General features: G+C 42.3%; 2 protein-coding genes and 1 long non-coding RNA gene across 5 annotated transcripts in view; 1 reads left to right on the plus strand and 2 right to left on the minus strand.

The window, feature by feature from the left end:
• Window positions 1-343: 343 nt before the first annotated feature.
• Window positions 344-11,631, plus strand: LOC119734336. 3 transcript variants are annotated; one of them, XM_038207781.1, is made up of 12 exons: window positions 344-537; window positions 2,376-2,600; window positions 3,340-3,472; window positions 3,907-4,170; window positions 4,717-4,819; window positions 4,936-5,042; window positions 5,392-5,457; window positions 5,719-6,101; window positions 6,423-6,581; window positions 7,664-7,890; window positions 8,481-8,507; window positions 9,333-11,631. In XM_038207781.1, the coding sequence occupies exons 2-12, from the start codon at window positions 2,426-2,428 to the stop codon at window positions 10,920-10,922; spliced, it is 3,234 nt and encodes a 1,077-aa protein (XP_038063709.1). In that variant the 5' UTR covers window positions 344-537; window positions 2,376-2,425; the 3' UTR covers window positions 10,923-11,631. The 3 variants fall into 3 exon arrangements, with proteins under 3 accessions (XP_038063709.1, XP_038063708.1, XP_038063710.1); XM_038207780.1 differs by having other exon boundaries at window positions 2,379-2,600; XM_038207782.1 differs by lacking the exon at window positions 8,481-8,507 and having other exon boundaries at window positions 2,379-2,600.
• A 2,438-nt stretch (window positions 11,632-14,069) lies between these two features.
• Window positions 14,070-14,738, minus strand: LOC119734405. Its single transcript, XR_005272066.1, has 2 exons — window positions 14,508-14,738; window positions 14,070-14,254 (listed from the first exon to the last, which is right to left on the minus strand). It is a non-coding gene; the product is annotated as an uncharacterized LOC119734405 (long non-coding RNA).
• A 1,210-nt stretch (window positions 14,739-15,948) lies between these two features.
• Window positions 15,949-20,216, minus strand: part of LOC119734589 — a 5,906-nt gene continuing 1,638 nt past the window's right edge. The window contains exon 2 of the mRNA XM_038208125.1: window positions 15,949-20,216. This exon is cut by the window's right edge and continues 1,154 nt beyond it. Coding sequence (XP_038064053.1) covers window positions 15,949-20,216 — 4,268 coding nt within the window.

Raw genomic sequence — 20,216 nt, forward strand, 5'->3', positions numbered from 1 at the left:
TTACTACGGCCAGTGTTAATGAGCCTTTGTCCCCCGTGTGGTACGGCTGGTATTAAAGACTAACAGACTAGACTCTTTCCAGCCGTTTTTGTTTCAAAATATAAGGACAAAGTTCAGCAGTTGCTCTTATCTTCAAGCAAAGTTGCAAATATCTTAGTTTTTTTTTTACCAACGCTCTAAATTTCGTATTCATGAGATGTAGCCTTGACATTATTTAATATTCGAGAAGCAGAATTCATTTTTTTCACGGGTCGTTATCTGTCTCATTATCAGAAGTACGAAAAGACTGTTCCTTTAATGCTCATGCTTGAAGGGCGCCCTCTCTCGTTTAGAAAACACCATTATGGTTACCATAGCACTGTAATAATTAAGGGAAGAGAAAAATGGCGGCCTACATGGAGGCTTTTTGCAGTTCAGTGTGCTTACACTCACTAGTCAGTAGTTGTCGAATGACATAATTCCGATGGATCAAACCATTTCACGAGTTTTAATCAAGCATTTTAAAAGAAACCAGTCTACGCTGATCCTGAAATAATGGTAGGTTAAAGGGTTTGTAATAATGTAAAACGTACTTTTGCTTTTGCTGCAAACAATTTTCAGAAATCATGGAAATGGGGCCGCGCTAGCTTGATACTAATTTAATATTAATGACTCCCGCAGCTGACATGCTCATATTCATTCACATGTCATGCATAGATGTAGCGCTGGAGACATAACCTATTCGTAGAGTGTGGTAGCAAGAGACCCTAAAAAAAGGGCCTCTACTCTCTACAAAAATGGTCCAACCTAGTTCAATAAAAAAAGTATAATAATCCCACCCCAGACCCAGATTCCATGGACATACCTCACACCATTCAGCAGTCATTCACGAAGCAATTAATGATCGACTTGAAACAGAACCAAAAAAAAAAAGAAGTGAAATTTGTTGACGATTTCGGCGGCTTGTCCATAAAAACCGTTCAGTTCCAACGGCTGTCGTCTATCTTGTTTACTTAATTATGCAAATGAATGCATCACGTGACGATTATCAGAAAAAAAAACTTGCGCGATGTATGTGGGTACCACACCGCTTTCAAGCGCCGCTAGTGGGTTCAATTTTCGTCTGGTGCGTTGTCGTGAATAGCAGTCGTGGAAAGCAAGACAACAGTCATAGTTTCATCCCCTGATCTGCATGCGGAGTTTGTTTTTTGACACAGGTTACAGTCGTGTCCCGGCCCCTGCTTCACGTACGTGTTTGTATGTACTATAGACAGTGCGTTATTAGATCACAGAGATAACGATATTGAATGATCGCTGTATGATGTCTGTGCTATAGTAGTTGAATTTCACGGATTTGGCAAAATATGCACTGCCAAAAAATAATCCTGAGTATCATTGAAGCCCCATTACTTTGCCTTTGACATGTGGAGATGCCAGTAGGTGTTTTCAAAGGTATTTTCGTCAAGTATATTGCGTGATTTTTGTGGTGAACTTTGAAATTGTAACATTGACAATACTTCCTTAGTGGGACGCTAGTACGACAGACCAACATCCCAAAATATCCACTGCCTACTTGTTTCACGTTTTGGGCTTGTAGGGGCCTACTTGTAGATGCTGGAAAAAGCAAGAAAACCAATCATGTTCTTGTAGTCTGGTTCCCTAACCCCACTTAAGATGAATCAAGGCAGTTTATAGACTTTGGGGAATTGTAAGGTCAGAGAATCAGTCTAGTACTACTTCTAGGCTTGTACCTGTAGTACCCTTTCACAGGTGTGTAATCAGTTCAGTTGCAAAGAAAATGCGGAATAAGTAATTATGAAAAATTTTGGAAAAAGAAAACAGTTTTCTCCAACGTGCTTACACCCGTTGAATTCCGTACCTTCAAAGTCTAGTTATTCAGTTATCATGGTAATTTCGGGAAGAATTCTGACGGTTTTCAAAAAGCATAGCTTCTCTGATATTTACCAGACTGTTTCCTCAGGCCCCCCTAAAATAGTCACAAGCTCAATAAGGTCGGGGAACCAGACTCGAGCTAATGCTTTTATCATCCACTGAGCGTGCGTCAATCAACTTTGGCAAAGTGCATTGACAGCTGTTACCTGTCATTCAGTTCTGGTCAACAGCACACGCATGCGGGTGTACTTCAGCTATGATAACTGAATGATAGGCAAACTGAATCTCTCTTATATTCTACACATTAATAGGCAAATTGTTAATCAGTTAATTTGGGATAACCACTGGAAAAAAAAAAGTAATTTCAAGCTTGACTGTTTCACTGCTCCCATACAAAATGTAGCTTTGTGCGTCATTATCCATGATTTGTTTGTCATTGTTATCCATGAATCATGAGAATGTCTGAAAACTTTATTAATCTTGTCTCTTGTGTTCTTTTTAAGCAGCCTTTATTAGTGTATTCTCAAGAAGATGAGATTTTGCTGCAACTATCATGAGCACAGTCATGGCAGCCGACAACCTCCTGAAGCAGTACCAAGTGGAGGAGACATCCTGTGGTCCCCTGTGTCAACACCCACAGTGCTGGGCCTCAAACCGCCGCATTGAAAGAGGCTTGCCCCGCTTGAAGGATCCCCTGCAGACTTCCTGGAATGCCAGTGAAGATGAAGGTATTGAGTATGGTTTGTTTTAGCCCCATAAAATATTTCTCAGTTGCTACTTCCTCCGTATCGTGAGTCTCACACCACTGCATGCATTGGAGTGAGGAAAAGTTGTGCTGAGGAAATCAAACTTGGGACTGTTTTTTTTTTCACTTGTTTTTCACTATTCAAGAAACTCACCTGCTTAGTAACTGGGGAAAATTAAATTCCCTACCTCTAGATGTCTAGTTATCCTGTAATTTTCAGGCGAAATTTGCAGAGTGTGTTGAAAAATGACTGCAATATCTTTTGATTTACTATTATTTTTGCTGGTGCTACTTCAACAAAAGTCGCCTCTGGCACATGTGTCAGTTAGCAACCGAATGGTTCTTGGACTTATGTGTTTGAAAATATCCTTCAGAGCTTGAATCCGAAAGAAAATTAAATCTGGCCCTCACCAGGTGTTTAGGTGAGATCAATACAATACAAATTGGTTTTCATTCACTTATATAGGAAGGGGATCTAAAAGTAACTAATGGCGAAGGTGCACTGCCCCCAACTGTAGCAGAGTCCCAGATGGTCACAACTATTGTTGGGACAGCGATGTTATAGTTTGGGCATAACAAAAGTGTACAACTAAAGATTTGATGAGCTAATTTTAAAGTAGGATTTGGTTTCAGAAATTTGTTTGGTTTGGCTTCCCAGACTACCAGCAAATTCCCAGCATTATCTTAACGTGAAATATTTAAGGGTATATATTTTTCTTCAGGTGCTTTGCCGACTCTTAAAGTCCAGAATCTCTTGGCTGAGTCTGGCTTTGGTGCGACTGATGACTACCCCACCACACAGCTGCCCAAGCACCAACGCAGCTCCTCTGCGCCCGCTGTTAATTTTGACAACAGGTTAGTAAAAGTTTTTTTAATAAAAAAATGGGATTTTTATTTGCATTTTTTTTCACACTAGCTTACACGACATTATTGAAAGCAGTGCTGTTCGTAGTATGCATTTATGGTAAGTTGGGCCTAATTATAATTTGAGTATTGTTATTGAATTCAGACTTATATTTGAGCTTGAATATCAATATACTCATTGCACTTAAAATTTGAAAGGTGTTACCCAAAATTGGATCCAGCCTATACTCAACACTTTCATATTGGTACTTGGGGAAAGTTCTAGACTGTAACATGGTCAAAATAGTATTTAATGGTTTAAACAAAGTCAGTTGGACCTCAACTTCATGTATTTTTAGGCTCTGCAAATTGTCTGTAGTTATATAGTATTTATTGTTGAGTTGAGCATGAAAAATAAACTGTCTCTGTTTTATTGCTGTTTGCAGGCCGAAACACAAGTTCCCCTACACCCCCTACACCTCCCCCCTGGGGGTGCGATCGACCAGTGCCCAGACAGTTCCCTCCTCCATCGCACAGGGTCACCAACCAGCAAAAGCCAGGTCGGTAGAGGTGAGGGAGCTCTTTGAGGTGGATGAACTCAACAGCGACTGGCAGCAGACCTTTGTTCCCTCCCGGGTCTACGTCTGGTGCCCATCCAAGAAGGCCTATGAGAGACAGCTGCAGAGGGAGAGGGACCCAATTCCTGAGCCGTAAGGAATTACCCTTTTGAAATCTTCAATTTGGAGTACTTTAAAATTGATCACCAAACAAACCGCATTGACAAAATGCAAGATTTCTTAATTTCATTCCAGATTTTAGCTAAATTTCATTTAGGAATTTACAGCCATCTTTTCTTTTATCTTTACCCACATTTTGAAGGTATGAGTAACCATGATTTCCTGTGACATTTCCAGGAGATTTCCAAATTTCATCCTTGTTGCATCCTTGGGCAAGCCACTTCACACCCACTTGCCTCTCTCTACCCAGGAGTATAAATGGGTACCTACATTACCCAGGGAGTAACCTGCAATAGACTAGCATCACATCAGGGGAAATAGAAATATTCTCAGTTGTTTCATGCTACTGAAACCCGACGGGAGATAAACACCGGCCTGATGGCTCGATCATGATGGATTTTTTTACTTGACTGCTATGGTTAAATAATATTAAACCATGTTTATGGGTGTTTTTTTTATATATGTAAATTTTGATGTAATTCAGCCCCTTTCAATCTAAATCCAAATCCTTTCTTTCAGAAATGAGCAAAATGACGTCTCTAAGCCTGTCACTTTGAAGGACATGACAGACAAAATGGTCCCTGAAGCCCCAAGGGACAAGACTAAAGGGACAAAGAAAATGGTAAGCAAGGACTGAATTTTGTCCTTCCTTTGTCGAGCCCTATCAACAATAGTAGATAAGTTAACAAAACTGTTGGTTGGGTGAGATTTTTTCAAATTTTTTTTTTAAATTCACAGAAGAAAAAGCCGTCCAGGATCACCCCGACAGGAGGCCGGCCATACACCCATCCCAGCAGATCACCACCTGTCCATCGACAAACCAAACCGGTCAACATGGACGACAGGTAAGATAACGCTAGCTTATGACACAGAATTGTAATCTAGACCAAGTACAATCTTGAACTATGGTTAAGTACTGTTTGACTGACCGTTAATTGGCCTGAGATTGGCCTTTTCAATTATGAGAGACTAGCTTGCTGAGGGTGGTCACCTCTCTTGTTATCAAAAGATGTGCTTATCAAAATATAGAGCTATGAGCCTGGACTGTGAGGTTTGAAGGTGGTGTCAGAACCAAAGCTCAACTGATTCTAAAATCATTTAAGCCAATTCTAAAAGAACTTTAGATGAATGAAGGCTGTATTTCCTCTCTTGTAAATTATTTTTTTCATATTAATGTTTTTCTTTTTCGTCCAGTATTGCCGAGCTTCTAACTCTACCGAGGGACATTTTAATGGATGTACTTGTGCACATCAAAAACAGGTGAGACAGCTTGTTTATCCTTTCACGCTTCATCAACGCACACCGGTTCCCTCTCTCATCTGTTTCAGATTTCTTCTCACCTTAAAAAATATAGCAGTGTTGTTGACTCGAATCACTGACTCGAACTTGAGTTTCGATTTTTTTTTTAACTTGAAACTTGATTTGACTTGACTTGCTAAAATTTGACTTGGGACTTAACTTGATTTGGAAAAAAATGACTTGGTTACAACTCTGAAATACAGATATTTTTTGTTTACTTAGTGACTCCCTGGATAAACGGAAGGTACAACTTCTCTTGTCGCGCCTCATGCCCCTGATCCACTTCGACACCAACCAGCCCCTCCACCGCTCCCTCTCCCCGACCCCCTTGCTTGCCAGCGGCATCCTGCAGAACAAAAAGATGAGCCTGCTGCAGGGCGGGGCCAGGCGGAACCAGACTGAGGTAGGAGCAGCACCAGGAGCGTCGGCCTCAGCTCGCCATAAGCACCCATTCTACCTGGACGACAGTCTCATCTCGGCCATGACCACGTCCACGTATAGCGCCCTCACTCAGCAGCTTCCAATGGAGGAGGGCGTAGCTTCTGATCAGGAGATGGGGCGGTTTGGTAGGATGGCTCACCAGCCACCCTTGGGGCCCATCAGTGGTAAGACCAAAAGTTAGGAATTAATATTTGTAGGCATTCTGGGGTGAGATTGTTGGTATAGGTGGGGATGGGGAAAGATTTAGTGGGTCTGCTAAGCTCAGAATATTGCTGCGAACTGAAATGTCTGCCTAGCAAATACTGCTTACTGACTGAATTGCTATATGTGTAATGTAATCCTGATGTGTCTAGTTCTCAGTTGATCATACTAAGCTCAACAAGTTGTTGAGCAAACACCATGCTAATTATGGAGATGTGTTATTTCTATAATTCATGATACTTGTTACTACTCATTAATTGGTTAAGTTTGTTTTCTTTTCAAAGCTGGAGTGAGCCAGAAAGTTGCCCAAGTTCCCCAGAGTGCCCAAGTCAGGAATAAACTAACCTCGGTGTCCACTAAGAGTCTCCCGCCATTGGTCCCAGGTACGAAACCCACCAAACCCTTTGACTACAAAGCTGCCAAGTCGTTGGACCTTACACTGGGTGAGTCAAAATTAATCATTTCAACTAGTTGGTTTATTTTTTAACCTTACTGTGCCTTTTGAAAAGTCCTTAAGAAATAAGAAAACAGAAATTCTTAAAATTTCAAAGCAGGTTTTACCAATTCCGCCGAAGGTCAATGCTCAGTTAACCCATGAGTCCATAAAACCATTGAGTGCTGGGCAGTTTGAGGCGGTATAAGGAGTAACAGACAGGATGCTATGGGATGGTTATTTGACTAATGGGTTAATTAGGAAAATTCTGGCGTGTCTGAGTGTGTTGCTGATGCTTGAACTACACATCCAAACTTTAATACTACGAGTGCAGACCTATGGGCTCCATGAACAAGTACCCCCTCAACGGTAAGGAAGGGAGAGTTGGGCGAGACCATTGGGAGGGACATTGAAACGCATGGGTTTGTGCACATTCAGAATAAAATAAGTAGTGCAAACCTCGAACTATAAGTAGTGCATACCTTGAACTATAAGTAGTGCATACCTCGAACTATAAGTAGTGCATACCTCAAACTATAAGTAGTGCATACCTCGAACTATAAGAAGTGCTTATTGAATAAACGCATGGTCACCACGCGGTATCATGGAAACTGTTTCAATCTATCTATTTCACTGTCAGTCCCGATCCGACTGGAGAAATACCGTGGGAACTTGATAGTGCGCTCGGTGGCCACACCACACAATGGGCTGCGGTCACAGTGACTGTCAATAATATTGCATCACCTGAATTTCTCAACTGGTTCAGTTTATTTCAGTTTTTTTTTTTTTCAAAAGATGGCTAAACCGACCCGACCCGACCTGAAAATGTAAATGCAAAACCGAAACCAACCCAACTGAAAAGATGGACAAACCGACCTGACCCAAAGTCGGTTTCGGGTCGGGTTTGCACATCATTATTTTGAACCTGTTATTTACTCCCAGAACACTGTACTTGTGTTTTCTTCAATTTTCAATTACGATGAATATTACTTGGCCAAAGAAATTCTCTGGAGTGAAATTTGTAATTTAGGAACGCTGCACCGGCGTTCTATGAACTGATAGCTTCCAGGTTTTCCCCTTTTTTTGACTCAGGACCACTGCCCACTCCAGACAACCTCTCCCCAGAGAAACCCTCCACACCTCGCTCTGAGAAGGCCTCCACCCTCTACGTGACGCTCCCCTCGGTCCTGTCACCGGACCGAACTGAGTTAACCACTCCCCTGCAGCCATACGGGAGGGTGTCGGCCCCTGTTTACGCCGAGCGGTTTGCCAGCCAGTACCTGCACGACACGCCCTCCCCGATCGCTAGCGAGGACTTTGTGAGTGTATTTTTTACTGCCGAACTTTTGGCGTTGCAGACCTTTTGTTCATTTGGCAATTTTGTTCATTTTGTAACTTAGAAAGCTAAGTTTTTCGTATTGGCCTTATATACCAGCCTGATGTAGAATTGTCAGAGTCAACTGTTTTATTGTGGAGCAGTATTGTAGTTGAGTCCATCAAAAGTCCATTCACAAGTCCTTTCATAATAAGTCCAGTCATAAGTTTAGCCACAAGTAATGGGATGAACAATGACAATGGAATGCTTTTGTAACAGTTCATTTGAATAGCTAGTGACTTGACTTGAGACTGAAGGACTTGTGATGGACTTGTGGGGACTTGTGATTTACTCAACTGCAACACTGTTGAGGAGCTTAAATAGTTTTGGTTTGTCAACAGTGTGGAATTTAGGAAGAAAAGTAGTCTTCTTGGTTGTTGGCTAAAAAGCAAAGTTAATGATGCAAAACTTGAAGGCTAATTAGAACTTTATTGGATGGCTGGTGTTATACAAATAAAGTACATGTACAAAACCATTTATGTTCTAATGTGCCATTAATCGCTATTTCCTTCCCACAACTTTTCTTGCATGCAGCCTGAGTTATTTTGGTGTGACAATGAGGTAAAACTAACAAACGTACTAATTGCGTGTAAAGCATCACGTGCTAAAATTATTTCAAAACCGTTTTGCTAATCGCTGTTCATATTCGTACACACAAATTTCCATGCGCCTGTTCATTGCAATGATTCTTGCCACGGTGTGCAACAAAATGCTGATTCTCATCTTAAAGTAAAACTTAGATGTTGCACAAGTTTCTCTAACTTTAACCCTGTCTTGTCCTCAGAGAACTTGCCTTACTTGTGATTTTTTCTACTACCCTTTCTAAATACTCAAATTTATTCAAAGGGTTGTAGTTCTTGCACTTGAGTGCACCTTTCCTTGTATTCAAACTTGTATCCAACTATAAATTGTTCTGACTGTCAAGTCATGTTTCCAACTTTATTTCCTATTTGTAGTACTTAGTAACACTGTAGTCTAAATGTTAATATTTTTATGCACATTGAATTTTAATTTTACTGTTATTGCTGCAATACTATTCCTTACTTTGTACTTGTTGCATCTGTAGATTGTGTCTCTAGCAAAAAGCCTGAAATATTTATTCCTGCATACCAAAGTCGCTTGATGCAGATATGTTCAGATATTTGATGGAAATTGCATTAAAATTGTTCAGAACAAAATGTAGACAGCAAAGTTAAATACTTAAGTGCAAAGCCGAATGTTTGAGACACAAAGTTGTATGCAAAAAAGCAATATGCATAGAGAAGAAAGTCACTTTCATAATAGCTGAATCAAAGATAAGTTGTGCAGGACCTTTACTGCAAACCTGTTCATTGGTCTCAACGAGAGGAAACTTATTTTTGACTGATGTCTTTGTTTGCTTTGCAGCATCCCCTCCACGCTGTGTCTCCATCTCTGTCCACAGGTGTGCCCCAGGCACCCCTGGGTACCCCTGCCACCAACATCCACCAGGCATACAAGCCGCTGTCGGCCAGCTACCACAGACCTGGTCGCTCGCCAAGCCCATCTAAACAAACCACTGGTACCCTGCAGAAAGAAACCACTGCTCAGGATCCCTTGAATGCAGAGGCCCTAGGCACGATCCGAGAAGTGCACAGCGAGCTGCCAACCTCTTATCCAGGGACTTCAGCCATGGACACCAGCCTCCCAACATCCCCAGTGAAATATGGCATGACTCCGGTCTCCACTCCCTGGGGCAACTGCACCAGCATCACTGCTGGTGGCAACTCCGATGCTCCCAGCCGGTCCCCTGTACCGCCGGTTACCCCACAGCCATCCGCTACACCAGAGCCCTGGCCCGTAGTGGATGAACGGGACTTTATGACCTCACCGGAGAAGCCTCGCGAAATGGCACCGGGCCAGGAGATCAGCATGGCCACACCTATGGCCCCACCCCCATCCCCTGAGCCACAGGAGCTGAAGAACGAATTTGAGTTTGCTGTCAATGACATGAGTAAGAGCGGGATGACATCACTGACGCCACTTGTGGAGGAGGGGGAAGAGGAAGGGGAAGGGAATGAGGAGGAAGCTGAGGAAGATTGGGGCAAAATGATGGAGGCTACTTCCAGAACCGAGGACATCAAGGAAGATGCCTTAAAGAATGAGGACATCAAAGAAAATGTTGAAAATAAGATAGACCATGAGGGAGCCTTTGAAAATGAGGACTTGATGGTGGATGTTGGAAATAAGATGGATAACATGGATAATACTGAAAGCAAGGACGTCAGAGAAGAGGTTGAAGAGAGTGCTTCCAATGTTAATGAGGGCGTTGTGAAGAATGTAGATAAGGGTACTTTTGAAAGTGAGGACATCAATAAAGAACATCAGGAGAGTGACTCTGAAATCAAGGATATCAAACAAGACTCTAAGATTAAAATAGATCAGGAGGTTGCCTCTCCCAGTGAGGACATTAGGGAAGATGTAGAAGGTAAGAGAGATGAGTCAGAAAGAGATGCTGGAGCAGATTCACCAAAACCCGCATTCGATGATGATGAGATACCTCAATCTTCTTTGGAGGTCCTGTCTATGTCAAATAATTTGAACAACAGTGCTGTTACAGCAGAGGATGTGGTAGCAGATGAAATTGTACCAGATCCCTCTCTGACCAGTGGGGATCTGGTAATGCCATCCTCACTGGATAATGAAATGGCCAAACCTCCAATAGAAGACGAATTGAAACTGCAAGTCGTGCAAGAAAATCCTGGAGGGGCAGAGGGGTATTCAGGAACAGCCCAAGTCGAGTCCGCTGCACCAAACGAAACTAAACAAGAACATTCTGATGAGGAAAAAAGCGTACCTGAACTTCCCATGACTGACTTAGTGCTGGATGTTGAAAGCAAGGAAATTACCCCAGAACCCCAGGAATGTACCATTGAAAATACTGTCCCTACAGCAAATCACACTGCGGATTGTGTGGGTCAAATTGAAGGGCCGGTTTCCAATATGGACATAAACTGAGCGCTTAATGGGATAGTCCTTGTTGTCATTTAAATATTAAAATATGTTACCTTATATTATAAAAAAATAATTGAGATTTATTGCCCACAAATAAAATTTGGAGTTTAGAGCAACAGGGCCCATGGCATGTTGCAAATCATACTGAACTAAATATAAATGTACATACAATATTTGACATGGTGTTTTGTGTGGTTTGCAAGTTTTGCCCAACAAGTTATATATATTTTTCTGCATTTATTGTATATATAAACAAATCCCAAAACAAAATGTTTTAAATTAGCCTTATGTACATGTAATTTGAGCATACACTTTTGAAAAGTAACTGAATGAATGAATATTCTGATTTGTTGTGCCGGCTTTTTGTGTGAATACGAAATGTAAATGATGTGCTTAAAATGCATCATTCAATAGCTTAAGTATCATTTAGGCGAAGTACAAAAAAACGACATGTTTCTCGTCCCCGCCCGCTTACTTTTTGGAGGCCGCCTGAATTTTTTTATTTTTGAAAAATGCATTAAAAAAAACACTGAAAAAGTCCACAAATTCATCGGAAAATAAATTGTAGACCAATACAAGTCTAAATGACACTGTAACTATGTTCAGTTGTCTTGTCCAACATATCTTTCATTTTAAAAGTGTCTTTGAACAGTGGAAACACAAACAATTGCAGGTAATTTTTAAATGGCGGCCATCTTGAAACAACTAAAAAATAAAAAGCCCCGCTTCCTCCTTTTTTCCGAAAACCCGGACGAGAAACATGTTTTTTTTTTTATTCGGCCTTAAATATTTTTTTTTCTTTCTGGTAATGAAACCAAGGATTCCTCTAAAGTGCCATAGGCACTGTAGCCCGAAAGCCTGACGAAACCTGTAGATAGGAGACAATGAGAAGAAATTACAGTTTAAGAGGTGGGAGGAAAAGCCCAGAAGAATATTCTGGGGAAAACCCATGGAATCGGGTAGGGACTGAAAACCCAATCCACATATTGGCCCAAGCGGGACAATCTAGAGCCTTTTTGCTAGAGCCTTTTTACTTGATAAAAAGGTCCATCCTCCAAATGCGGAGACTGTAGCATCCTCCGTTTTCAGTGTTGTGCAGTTGTGTTTTTGACCCAGGAAATCGAATGTTTTACACAAGGTTTGACACGTCTTTTCATTTGCAGTGTTTACATAATTTTTCTTGTATTCTGTCTTGGTTTTTCAATTTTCCGCCATCCAATTTCTCCCGCCCCCGTTTTTTTTTTCAGCCTGTTTTAACTTTTTATCAACGTGCTGAACAAGTATTCTCGGTGAGCAGCTTTTTAATATATTTTGCAAAGATTTGCGGCAGACAAATCTTCCTGTATGTGTAATGTACTAATTTCGTCTTTCTTGTTTCCTACTCAACTTATACATGTGTATGTTGTTTTTTCTCTATAGGCCTATACATTTGTATTATAGTAGTGAATGTTTACCATGATTTACATGCAATTTGACCTTTGGGTCATAATACTATATTCACTTTTTAAATTTTGTTTTAAACCAATACAACATGAATTTCACTCACTGAGGGTGTAAATCCTGAATCACGTCCTGTAAGCTTGACATCTTTCTCAACAATTTTTTTCCGTTGCATAGATTCGGTCAATTAAACCATTTGATAGGCGCATAAGTGTGAACAAAAATTCAGAATGTATAGCATATCAGAAGAATAAAGTAATGTCAGCAGAATGTTGTATTCTTCTGCACATGGAATTTTAGTACCATTTTTGTTAATTCTTTTAATTTTAACCTGAGGTTATTTCCCTTCACTCGTGATAGACCTTATGCCTTGAGGAGGAGTTAGAGGGCAATGGTTTCTGTATGTCGCTGGAAAAGGTTTGTGTAAATCTCATTGTAACTACATTAAAATAAAAAGAACAATCTGCAAGAATGGAAATGCTTTTTCTAATACTTTGAAACTAACAGTTTGAATATAAAAACATCTGAATTAAACAACTGAAGTAAATTTAAACAGCATAATATTTGAATAAAACGATTACAATTTTAACTGCAAACACTATCTAACACAACAAAAACTAGCAAAACACATAAAAATTAGTACGTATAACTGAAATCATAAACAACTCAACAGACCTCCGAGAACCACCGATGTGATAAAACAGTGACTGGTTCACTAATAACCTTTCTAAGAGAAAGGTTCAAATGCAAATGTTAGCATCTCCCTCAATTAAAAAATCGGAATGGTTTGGAATGTTCTTTTTTTTTAAAACATTCACTCCATATCAGTGGATTTTCTGCTTATTCCTCAACTTTTTCAAAGAGTATTTTACTTTCCGGTTTTAAAACGCACTTGTCTACAAATGTTTTTGCCTCATGTTAATGCTCAGGTTGACTGACTTTTATAGACCCTAATACACAACCTTCTTGAGCCAATCAGCGACATCATTAGTTCCATCCATCCATCGGACATTGGAACTTATTACAGCGATTGCTTTGGCGAATGCATCATATACATCCCTCCCTTCTTCATAATGGTCTGCTTGGAATTGCTTCACCTTTATGTTTAAAAACCAAAGGAAAAAAATGAAAAAGTAAAAAAGATTGTTTATCCTTTACATCACTGATCCCTGTCCATTCTTTCCTCCACAAATAACAACTGAATTATTATGAAGCAAATAATAAAAAATGAAACAAACAAATTATATGAACGGATGAAAAGATAATAAAATACATAAGAAAAAATGCATCAATCATACCTTCTCAAACTGGGCCTCGGTGTTCAAGTCTGGTTCCCCTTCTGAGATCTGAACACCTGAAACTTCAAGGCTTAAGTTTCCTTGGGAACGTTTGTAAAGGAAATGCCTAATCAACTGCTGGGAAATTTAAAGACTGGTACCGTAACAATATTGTACATCATCATTCTTGTTATTTTGACACAATTGTCATAATAGTCTTATTGATGATTAGAGAATATAACTGAAAGGATTTCGGATGATTGTTCCATATCAACCAAATCCTATAACTTACCCAATTTGATATAAAGTCGGAGGTTCACGTTGCTTATATATTTAACCTACAGAATTGCATCAAAAAAACAAAAATAAAAAATCTTTCCGGATTACAGTCCGAGTGTTGATATCAAAAACTTTGGTGAATTACCTCTTTGTGGCTGCCTCGGGGCTCACTTGTGCCCAGAGGAGTTTCGGACTACTAGTTCTCAAACTTATGAGAAAAGGACTCCCAAGTGACTGGTATTCACAATCAATCCAGGAACCACACACAAAACACAATGAAGCCACTTGACAACATGGTGGTGATTGCTGATAGTAGATTGAGTAGATTGAGATAACAATCTGCAATTTAATAAAGCAGAAAAAACACTAATAAGAAAACTATAATAAATGTACATGGAAAAGTCTAATCTATTAAACATGGCAAGTTGAGTCCAAAAAATGTGCAGTCTGATTTGTCAAATCTAAACACTATTTGCAGTTCAATCTGTTTTTGCTGAATGAATAATCAACTCTAAAATCTCAGAAAATCCACTGAATTCTGTCTCTAAACATATTAAAAGTAACTCATAAAATCAAGGAAAATGCTTCTTACCAAAATGGGGTCTTTCATGGTCCACAAAGAGTGAATAAAGTGATGAAACTTGAAGAACTAAATTGCTATGAGTATGAAAACACTTGTCTCTGAAATCACATGGTCAGTAAATATGGCTGCCTATTGTTTATGTGGCAAGATTATGTGGTACTTGTACCCACACAAGGTCTCTGTATGCACATAGGAAGTGCACAAGGTCACTCTGGTGGTGGGAAGGAGGCTACTTAATGTAACACAAGTGGGCTCTTTCACTATTATAAGGTGAACATTAACTGTAGGCTCTTTCACTAAATATGCAGTAATACTCTAAAAAATGGAATTCTAAATTTAAACTATGAAAAAACTTGTTAAGAAAATTAATCACTGCACAGCTGCTGCAGTGACATGGCTCCTCTAACTGCATCTCGCAGTTAACAAACTAAAATCAAACCTGAACTTCAAAGATTAATGTCCATGAAAATGTTCCTTCATCTTGGTGGTCATCTTGTCTCGCACGCACTGCTCCTCAGATGCAGACTAGTGTTGGCTCGTTAAATTGGTATCTACCTACTAATGAGTAACAAGAACAGTTAAAATGTAAAGTTCATAAACTAGATAGATTGTCGTCAGCAGTGGGTCTCTTCTGGCAGGATCTTCAGTTTGGCTCTTCGGCGGGGACTTCTCTGGTCTCTTGAGCTTCAGGCTTCTCTGCAGGTACCAACAGGACAAGCTTGTGTACTGGTCTGTCAAGGAGTGATGGAGAGTGTTGCCGTCTGCCAAGGTTGTCTCGTGTGCCATCGGCCATCAAGAGCTTCACTGACCTGACTCTTCCGTCATTGCTCGGGTAGGTCTCCACTACGCGTCCCAGTGGCCACTGGTTCCTGGTCTGCTCACCTTCCTTGGAGATCACGACATCACCTACTTGTAGATCTCTTTCTGGATTGACCCACTTTTTGCGCTCTTGAAGATGGTGCAGAAACTCCTTTCTCCATCTCACCCAAAACTCATTGGTCAAGTACTGGACACGTCTCCACCATTTGCGGGCATAGACATCTTCCTTCTGGAACTTTCCAGGCGGAGGCAGAACCACCTTGGGTTTCATGGTGAACAGATGATTGGGTGTCAATGGCTCTGGTGCGTCTGATGAGCAGAGATAGTCTGTCGTGAGAGGTCGTGAATTGATGATGCCTTCTACCTCAGTCATTAAGGTCCTGAAACATTCATCATCCAGTTGTGTCGTGGTTTTAAGAAGAAGACCCTCTAGTGCACGGCGTACTGTACCTATCTGTCTCTCCCACACGCCTCCCATGTGACTGGCATGCGGTGTGTTCAGCTTGAAGGGAATCCAGTCACAGTTGCTCTCTAACAGGTACTGGTGGACTCTGTCCTGCTCCATCTCAGCTAGCGCTTCTCTCAGCTCACTCCGAGCACCGATGAATGTTGTACCTTGGTCTGAACGCAGTTAACGTACAGGTCCTCTCCTGCTCTGGAATCTTGTAAGGGCATTGATGAAAGAACTTGCCGTTAAGGAATTTGCTGTCTCTAGATGAACACCTCTAGACGCCATACATGTGAACAGGACACCATAACGTTTCACTTGACTCCTACGCTCTTTCACCAAAAATGGACCGAAGTAGTCCACAGCGCAATAGGAAAATGGGGGCGCTGGCTCTAGTCGATCTACGGGTAGGTCAGACATCTTCTGTCGCTGCAGCGATCCACGCAGTTTGCGGCAGGTCACACATCTTGAGATGTAGTTGGACACAGCTGATGAACCACCAATTACCCAGTACCCTCTCTGACGTAGCTCGTTGTGTGTCATTCCTCTGCCCATGTGATTCACCTTCTCATGAATATGGCGAATCAACAACTGGGTGACATGACCTTTGTGAGGGAGAACGGCTGGATGCTTAGCTTCAAGTGGAAGATCAGATCTGGCAATACGGCCACCCACTCGGATGATGCCATCGACATCTAGAAAGGGATCTAGCCGGTACAGACAACTCGTCTTCTTCAGGTAGTCATTTCTCACCCTTGCAGTCTTTCCATCGGTGACTTGCCCGATTACACCAAGTTCTTGTAGGGCCTGTAACTCGACACTGAAATGTTCATGCTGAACATTTTTGATGATTTCCATCTCTCCATTCTGTAGTTCTGCCACAGTGATTGCTTGCTTCGCAGGAGTGGAACAAACTTTCCCTTCACAAGGTTTCTTCACTACTCTGTTCCTCAACTTTGTCTTCAACCTCAGACAAAGAGCGACTGCCCTGCAAGCTCTATTCCAGGATGAAAAGCAATCAAGTCGGCTCACTTCGAAGTGATGATGTCGTGCGTTGTTCTCAGCTGTTGTCACGAAAGCTGAGACTCTTTTCACATCTGGGTCTGATTCACTCAGTGGTGCAACTACGGCTGGCTGGGGTTGAAAGGGGCCATCCTTCTGCAAGAAATCTGGACCGGATAACCAGCAGGACTTCTCTATAAGTTCCTTTGCTGTCAGACCACGTGATGCTTCGTCAGCAGGATTTTCTTTGGTGTCTACGTACATCCACCTCTCTGGGTTAGTCAGACTTCTGATTTGCTGCACTCTGTTAGCAACATAGACATGGAATCGTCTTGCTTCATTGTTTATGTATCCCAAAACAATCTTGCTGTCTGTCCAGTAATATTCGTGGAGCATCTCGTAACATAGCTCTCGTCGCAGGAATTCACTCACAGTTGCTGAGGCAGTTGCTGCTGCAAGTTCTAGCCGGGGGATGGTGACGAGCTTCAGAGGGGCCACTCTGGACTTACCGACTACAAAGGAACAATGTGCCTTATTGTTCTCATCGACTAGTCGCAGGTAGGAACACTGACCATAACCATCTTGGCTTGCATCGGAAAAATGATGCAATTCAACTGCTGTCACAGTTCCAAAATCCTTGGGCTTAAAACATCGCTGGATTTGGATCTTCTCTAAGCCGAGAACCTCTAAACGCCATTTCTCCCACTCAGGTTGTAGCATCTCTGGCACTGGACTGTCCCAATCAAGTTTGTCGCGACACATCTGCTGCAAAATCCTCTTCCCTCTGAGGGTTACTGGAGCCACATAGCCATTTGGGTCATAGATCGAACTTACAGTTGAAAGTATGCCTCGTCTTGTGAATGGTCTATCTTTCAACTCAATATGGAACTGAAAGGTGTCACTCTCGACACACCAAGTGACGCCCAGGGCTCTTTCCATTGGTAGTACATCAACCTTCAGATCTAGTTCCCTTGTACCACTGGCTCGCTCTTCTGCTGGGAATTTTTCCAACAGCTCTCTTTTGTTGGAGATGATTTTGTGCAGTTTCAACCCAGCTTTTCCACACAGATTCTGACTGGCTTTGATCAGTAATGACTTCAGTCCATCGTCTACGTAGAAATCATTACGAATGAAGTTTGCTGCCTCTGCTCCAAACTCATCCTCTCCATCATCTGCTGCTCTCTTCAGCCCGAAGTTGGCACAGCCTGGTGAGCTAGCGGCCCCAAACACGTGAACTTTCATTCTGTATTCGACCACTGGCTTCTCTGGATCACCATTTTCCCACCATAGGAATCGCAGCAGGTCACGGTACTTCTCTTCTACATAGAACTGATGGAACATGCTCTTCACGTCAACCATAAAGGCCACTTCCTCTTTCCTGAATCTACACAGAACACCGAGAAGACCATTAGTCAAGTCAGGACCTTGAAGGAGATGGTCGTTGAGTGAAACGCCTCCATATTTGGCTGAACAGTCGAACACCACTCTTATCTTGTCCGGCTTTTTGGGGTGATAGACTCCGGTGTGCGGCACATAGTTTACCTTTCCCTCATCAACTTCCAGTTGGTCTAGGGGGACTCTCTCTGCACACTTTGGGATAACATCTTTCATGAACTCCCTGTAGTCTTCACGAAACTTCACATTCTTTCGGAATCTGGCGGACAGCTGATTCCATCTCTTTACTGCAAGTTGGCGGTTGTTAGGCAGGGTCGCAGCGTCAGACTTCAGTGGTAGTGGCATTTCGTAGTGGCCATCGGATGCTTTCTTTATTCCTTTTTCCATCACGCTCAGGAACTTCTCGTCTTCTACTGAGTATGGCTTCCTCTGATGATTCTCGACAAAGTCGGATTCCAACACCTTGAGAACTTTCTCTGGGTTTAAGACTTCTTTCACCCTCGTACCATAGACGAAGTGTTGGTAGCTTTGTGGTTCAGCAGCAACCACTTTGTTGCATACTGCAGGTTGGTCATCGGTTTGTCGTGCAGCCTTGCAAACGTTCCCAATTACTCCCCAGCCTAGTAGTGACCTCTGGCCGTAGGGGTCATCCTCTCCACCGGCGATGATTTCTCTGGGTCTAACCACTCTTGGGCAATTGCTTCCGATGAGAAGAGAGATGTGCAGGGTTGGATCATAGGGCATGAGTTTCTCTCCTAGAGACTTCAGGTGGGGCCATTGATGCACAACCGCAGGTTTCGGTATCTGGGATTTCTTGGCTGGAACGCTGTCCCGCTTGAAGCAGACTGGAAGTTTAACAGTGTGCTCTCTATTGACATCAAGCACTTCAAGCCCGGATATTCGACTGCTGGTGATTTGCACATTTTGCTCTTGCATTGTACTAAGTAGTAACTGCGTCTCTGGTCCCTGCAGGTTCATCCTTTCACACAAACTCTTTGACACGAAGCAACTGTTGGATTGTTCGTCCAAGATGGCATATTCGAGGAACTCCCTCGCTGGATCACTCTCACTACGAACCAGCACTGGTATAATCATGGAGTGGTCACCTTCTCCTTCTTGGTCTGGTTGGGAACACACTTGAATACAGTTGGACATTCCCTCATCTCGTTTGGGGTGCACAGCAATGACTTCTTTGGGTGGGGATGAATTGTTTGGGACTTTGTCAGCTGGTTGTTTACTTGCCGCTGCTGACTGGGGGTTACTTGAAGCAGTTTCTTCTGGCCGTCTCTGTTGGAAGTTGCGATGGAGACAGGTCAAATGGGCACCAGCGCAGATCCGACAAACTTTTTTGTCGTTACACTCTCTCACTTGATGATCACTGGAACGTGCACAGCCCATGCACAGTCTCTTCTTGAAGAAGAAATCCTTTCGCTCAGCGAAAGGCTTGCGCAGAAAGCGCTCACAGTCGTCCAGGAGATGACGCTTATTGCAGAAGAGACAACTCTTGTCACTGGACAACTGCACTCTGCTTGTTGGTTCACCTCGACTCGTACTAGTCGCAAAAACACTGGTGTTCTTTTTCGGAGCACTTCCTGCATTTGAACGTTGTTTGTCCTGACTTAGAACCACGCTCTGCAACTCAGGAATGTTTGCCCTGTCTGCTGCAATCTTCACAAGTTTGACAAACTCGCTGAATGGGGGGAAGGAATCCTGACCACGGATCTGTCTCCAATAGTCAATCTTGTCCCGCCACTTTGTCTCAAGGTTGAATGGCAGTTTCTCGACTAGACGAGCATTCTCACTGGCGTAGTCCAGCACTCCAAGGCTTGCTGTGGTTGCTCGTGCTGCCTCTACTTTCCCCAGAAAATCAGAGAAATCTCTCAAGCCTGCTGCATCCCTCGGCGTTAACCTCGGCCACTGACGGAGTTTGCTTATGAAAGCGGTGCTCACTACACTACTGTTTCCGTACCTCTCGTTCAATACTTTTCTTGCCTGCGTGTAGGCCTCTTCAGTGCCGATGAGCATGTAGTGCTCCACTAGGTGCTTTGGTTTCC

Source organism: Patiria miniata, unplaced genomic scaffold, assembly GCF_015706575.1.
Source record: "Patiria miniata isolate m_02_andy unplaced genomic scaffold, ASM1570657v1 HiC_scaffold_27, whole genome shotgun sequence".
In the NCBI taxonomy this organism is placed as follows: domain Eukaryota; kingdom Metazoa; phylum Echinodermata; class Asteroidea; order Valvatida; family Asterinidae; genus Patiria; species Patiria miniata.

Bases quoted from the DNA above. Each gene is read 5' to 3' on its own strand.
- LOC119734336 (XM_038207781.1), top strand. From the start codon at position 2,426: ATGAGCACAGTCATGGCAGCCGACAACCTCCTGAAGCAGTACCAAGTG. The intron at 2,601-3,339 runs GTATTGAGTATG...ATTTTTCTTCAG, and splicing joins GAATGCCAGTGAAGATGAAG to GTGCTTTGCCGACTCTTAAA. The intron at 4,171-4,716 runs GTAAGGAATTAC...CCTTTCTTTCAG, and splicing joins AGGGACCCAATTCCTGAGCC to AAATGAGCAAAATGACGTCT.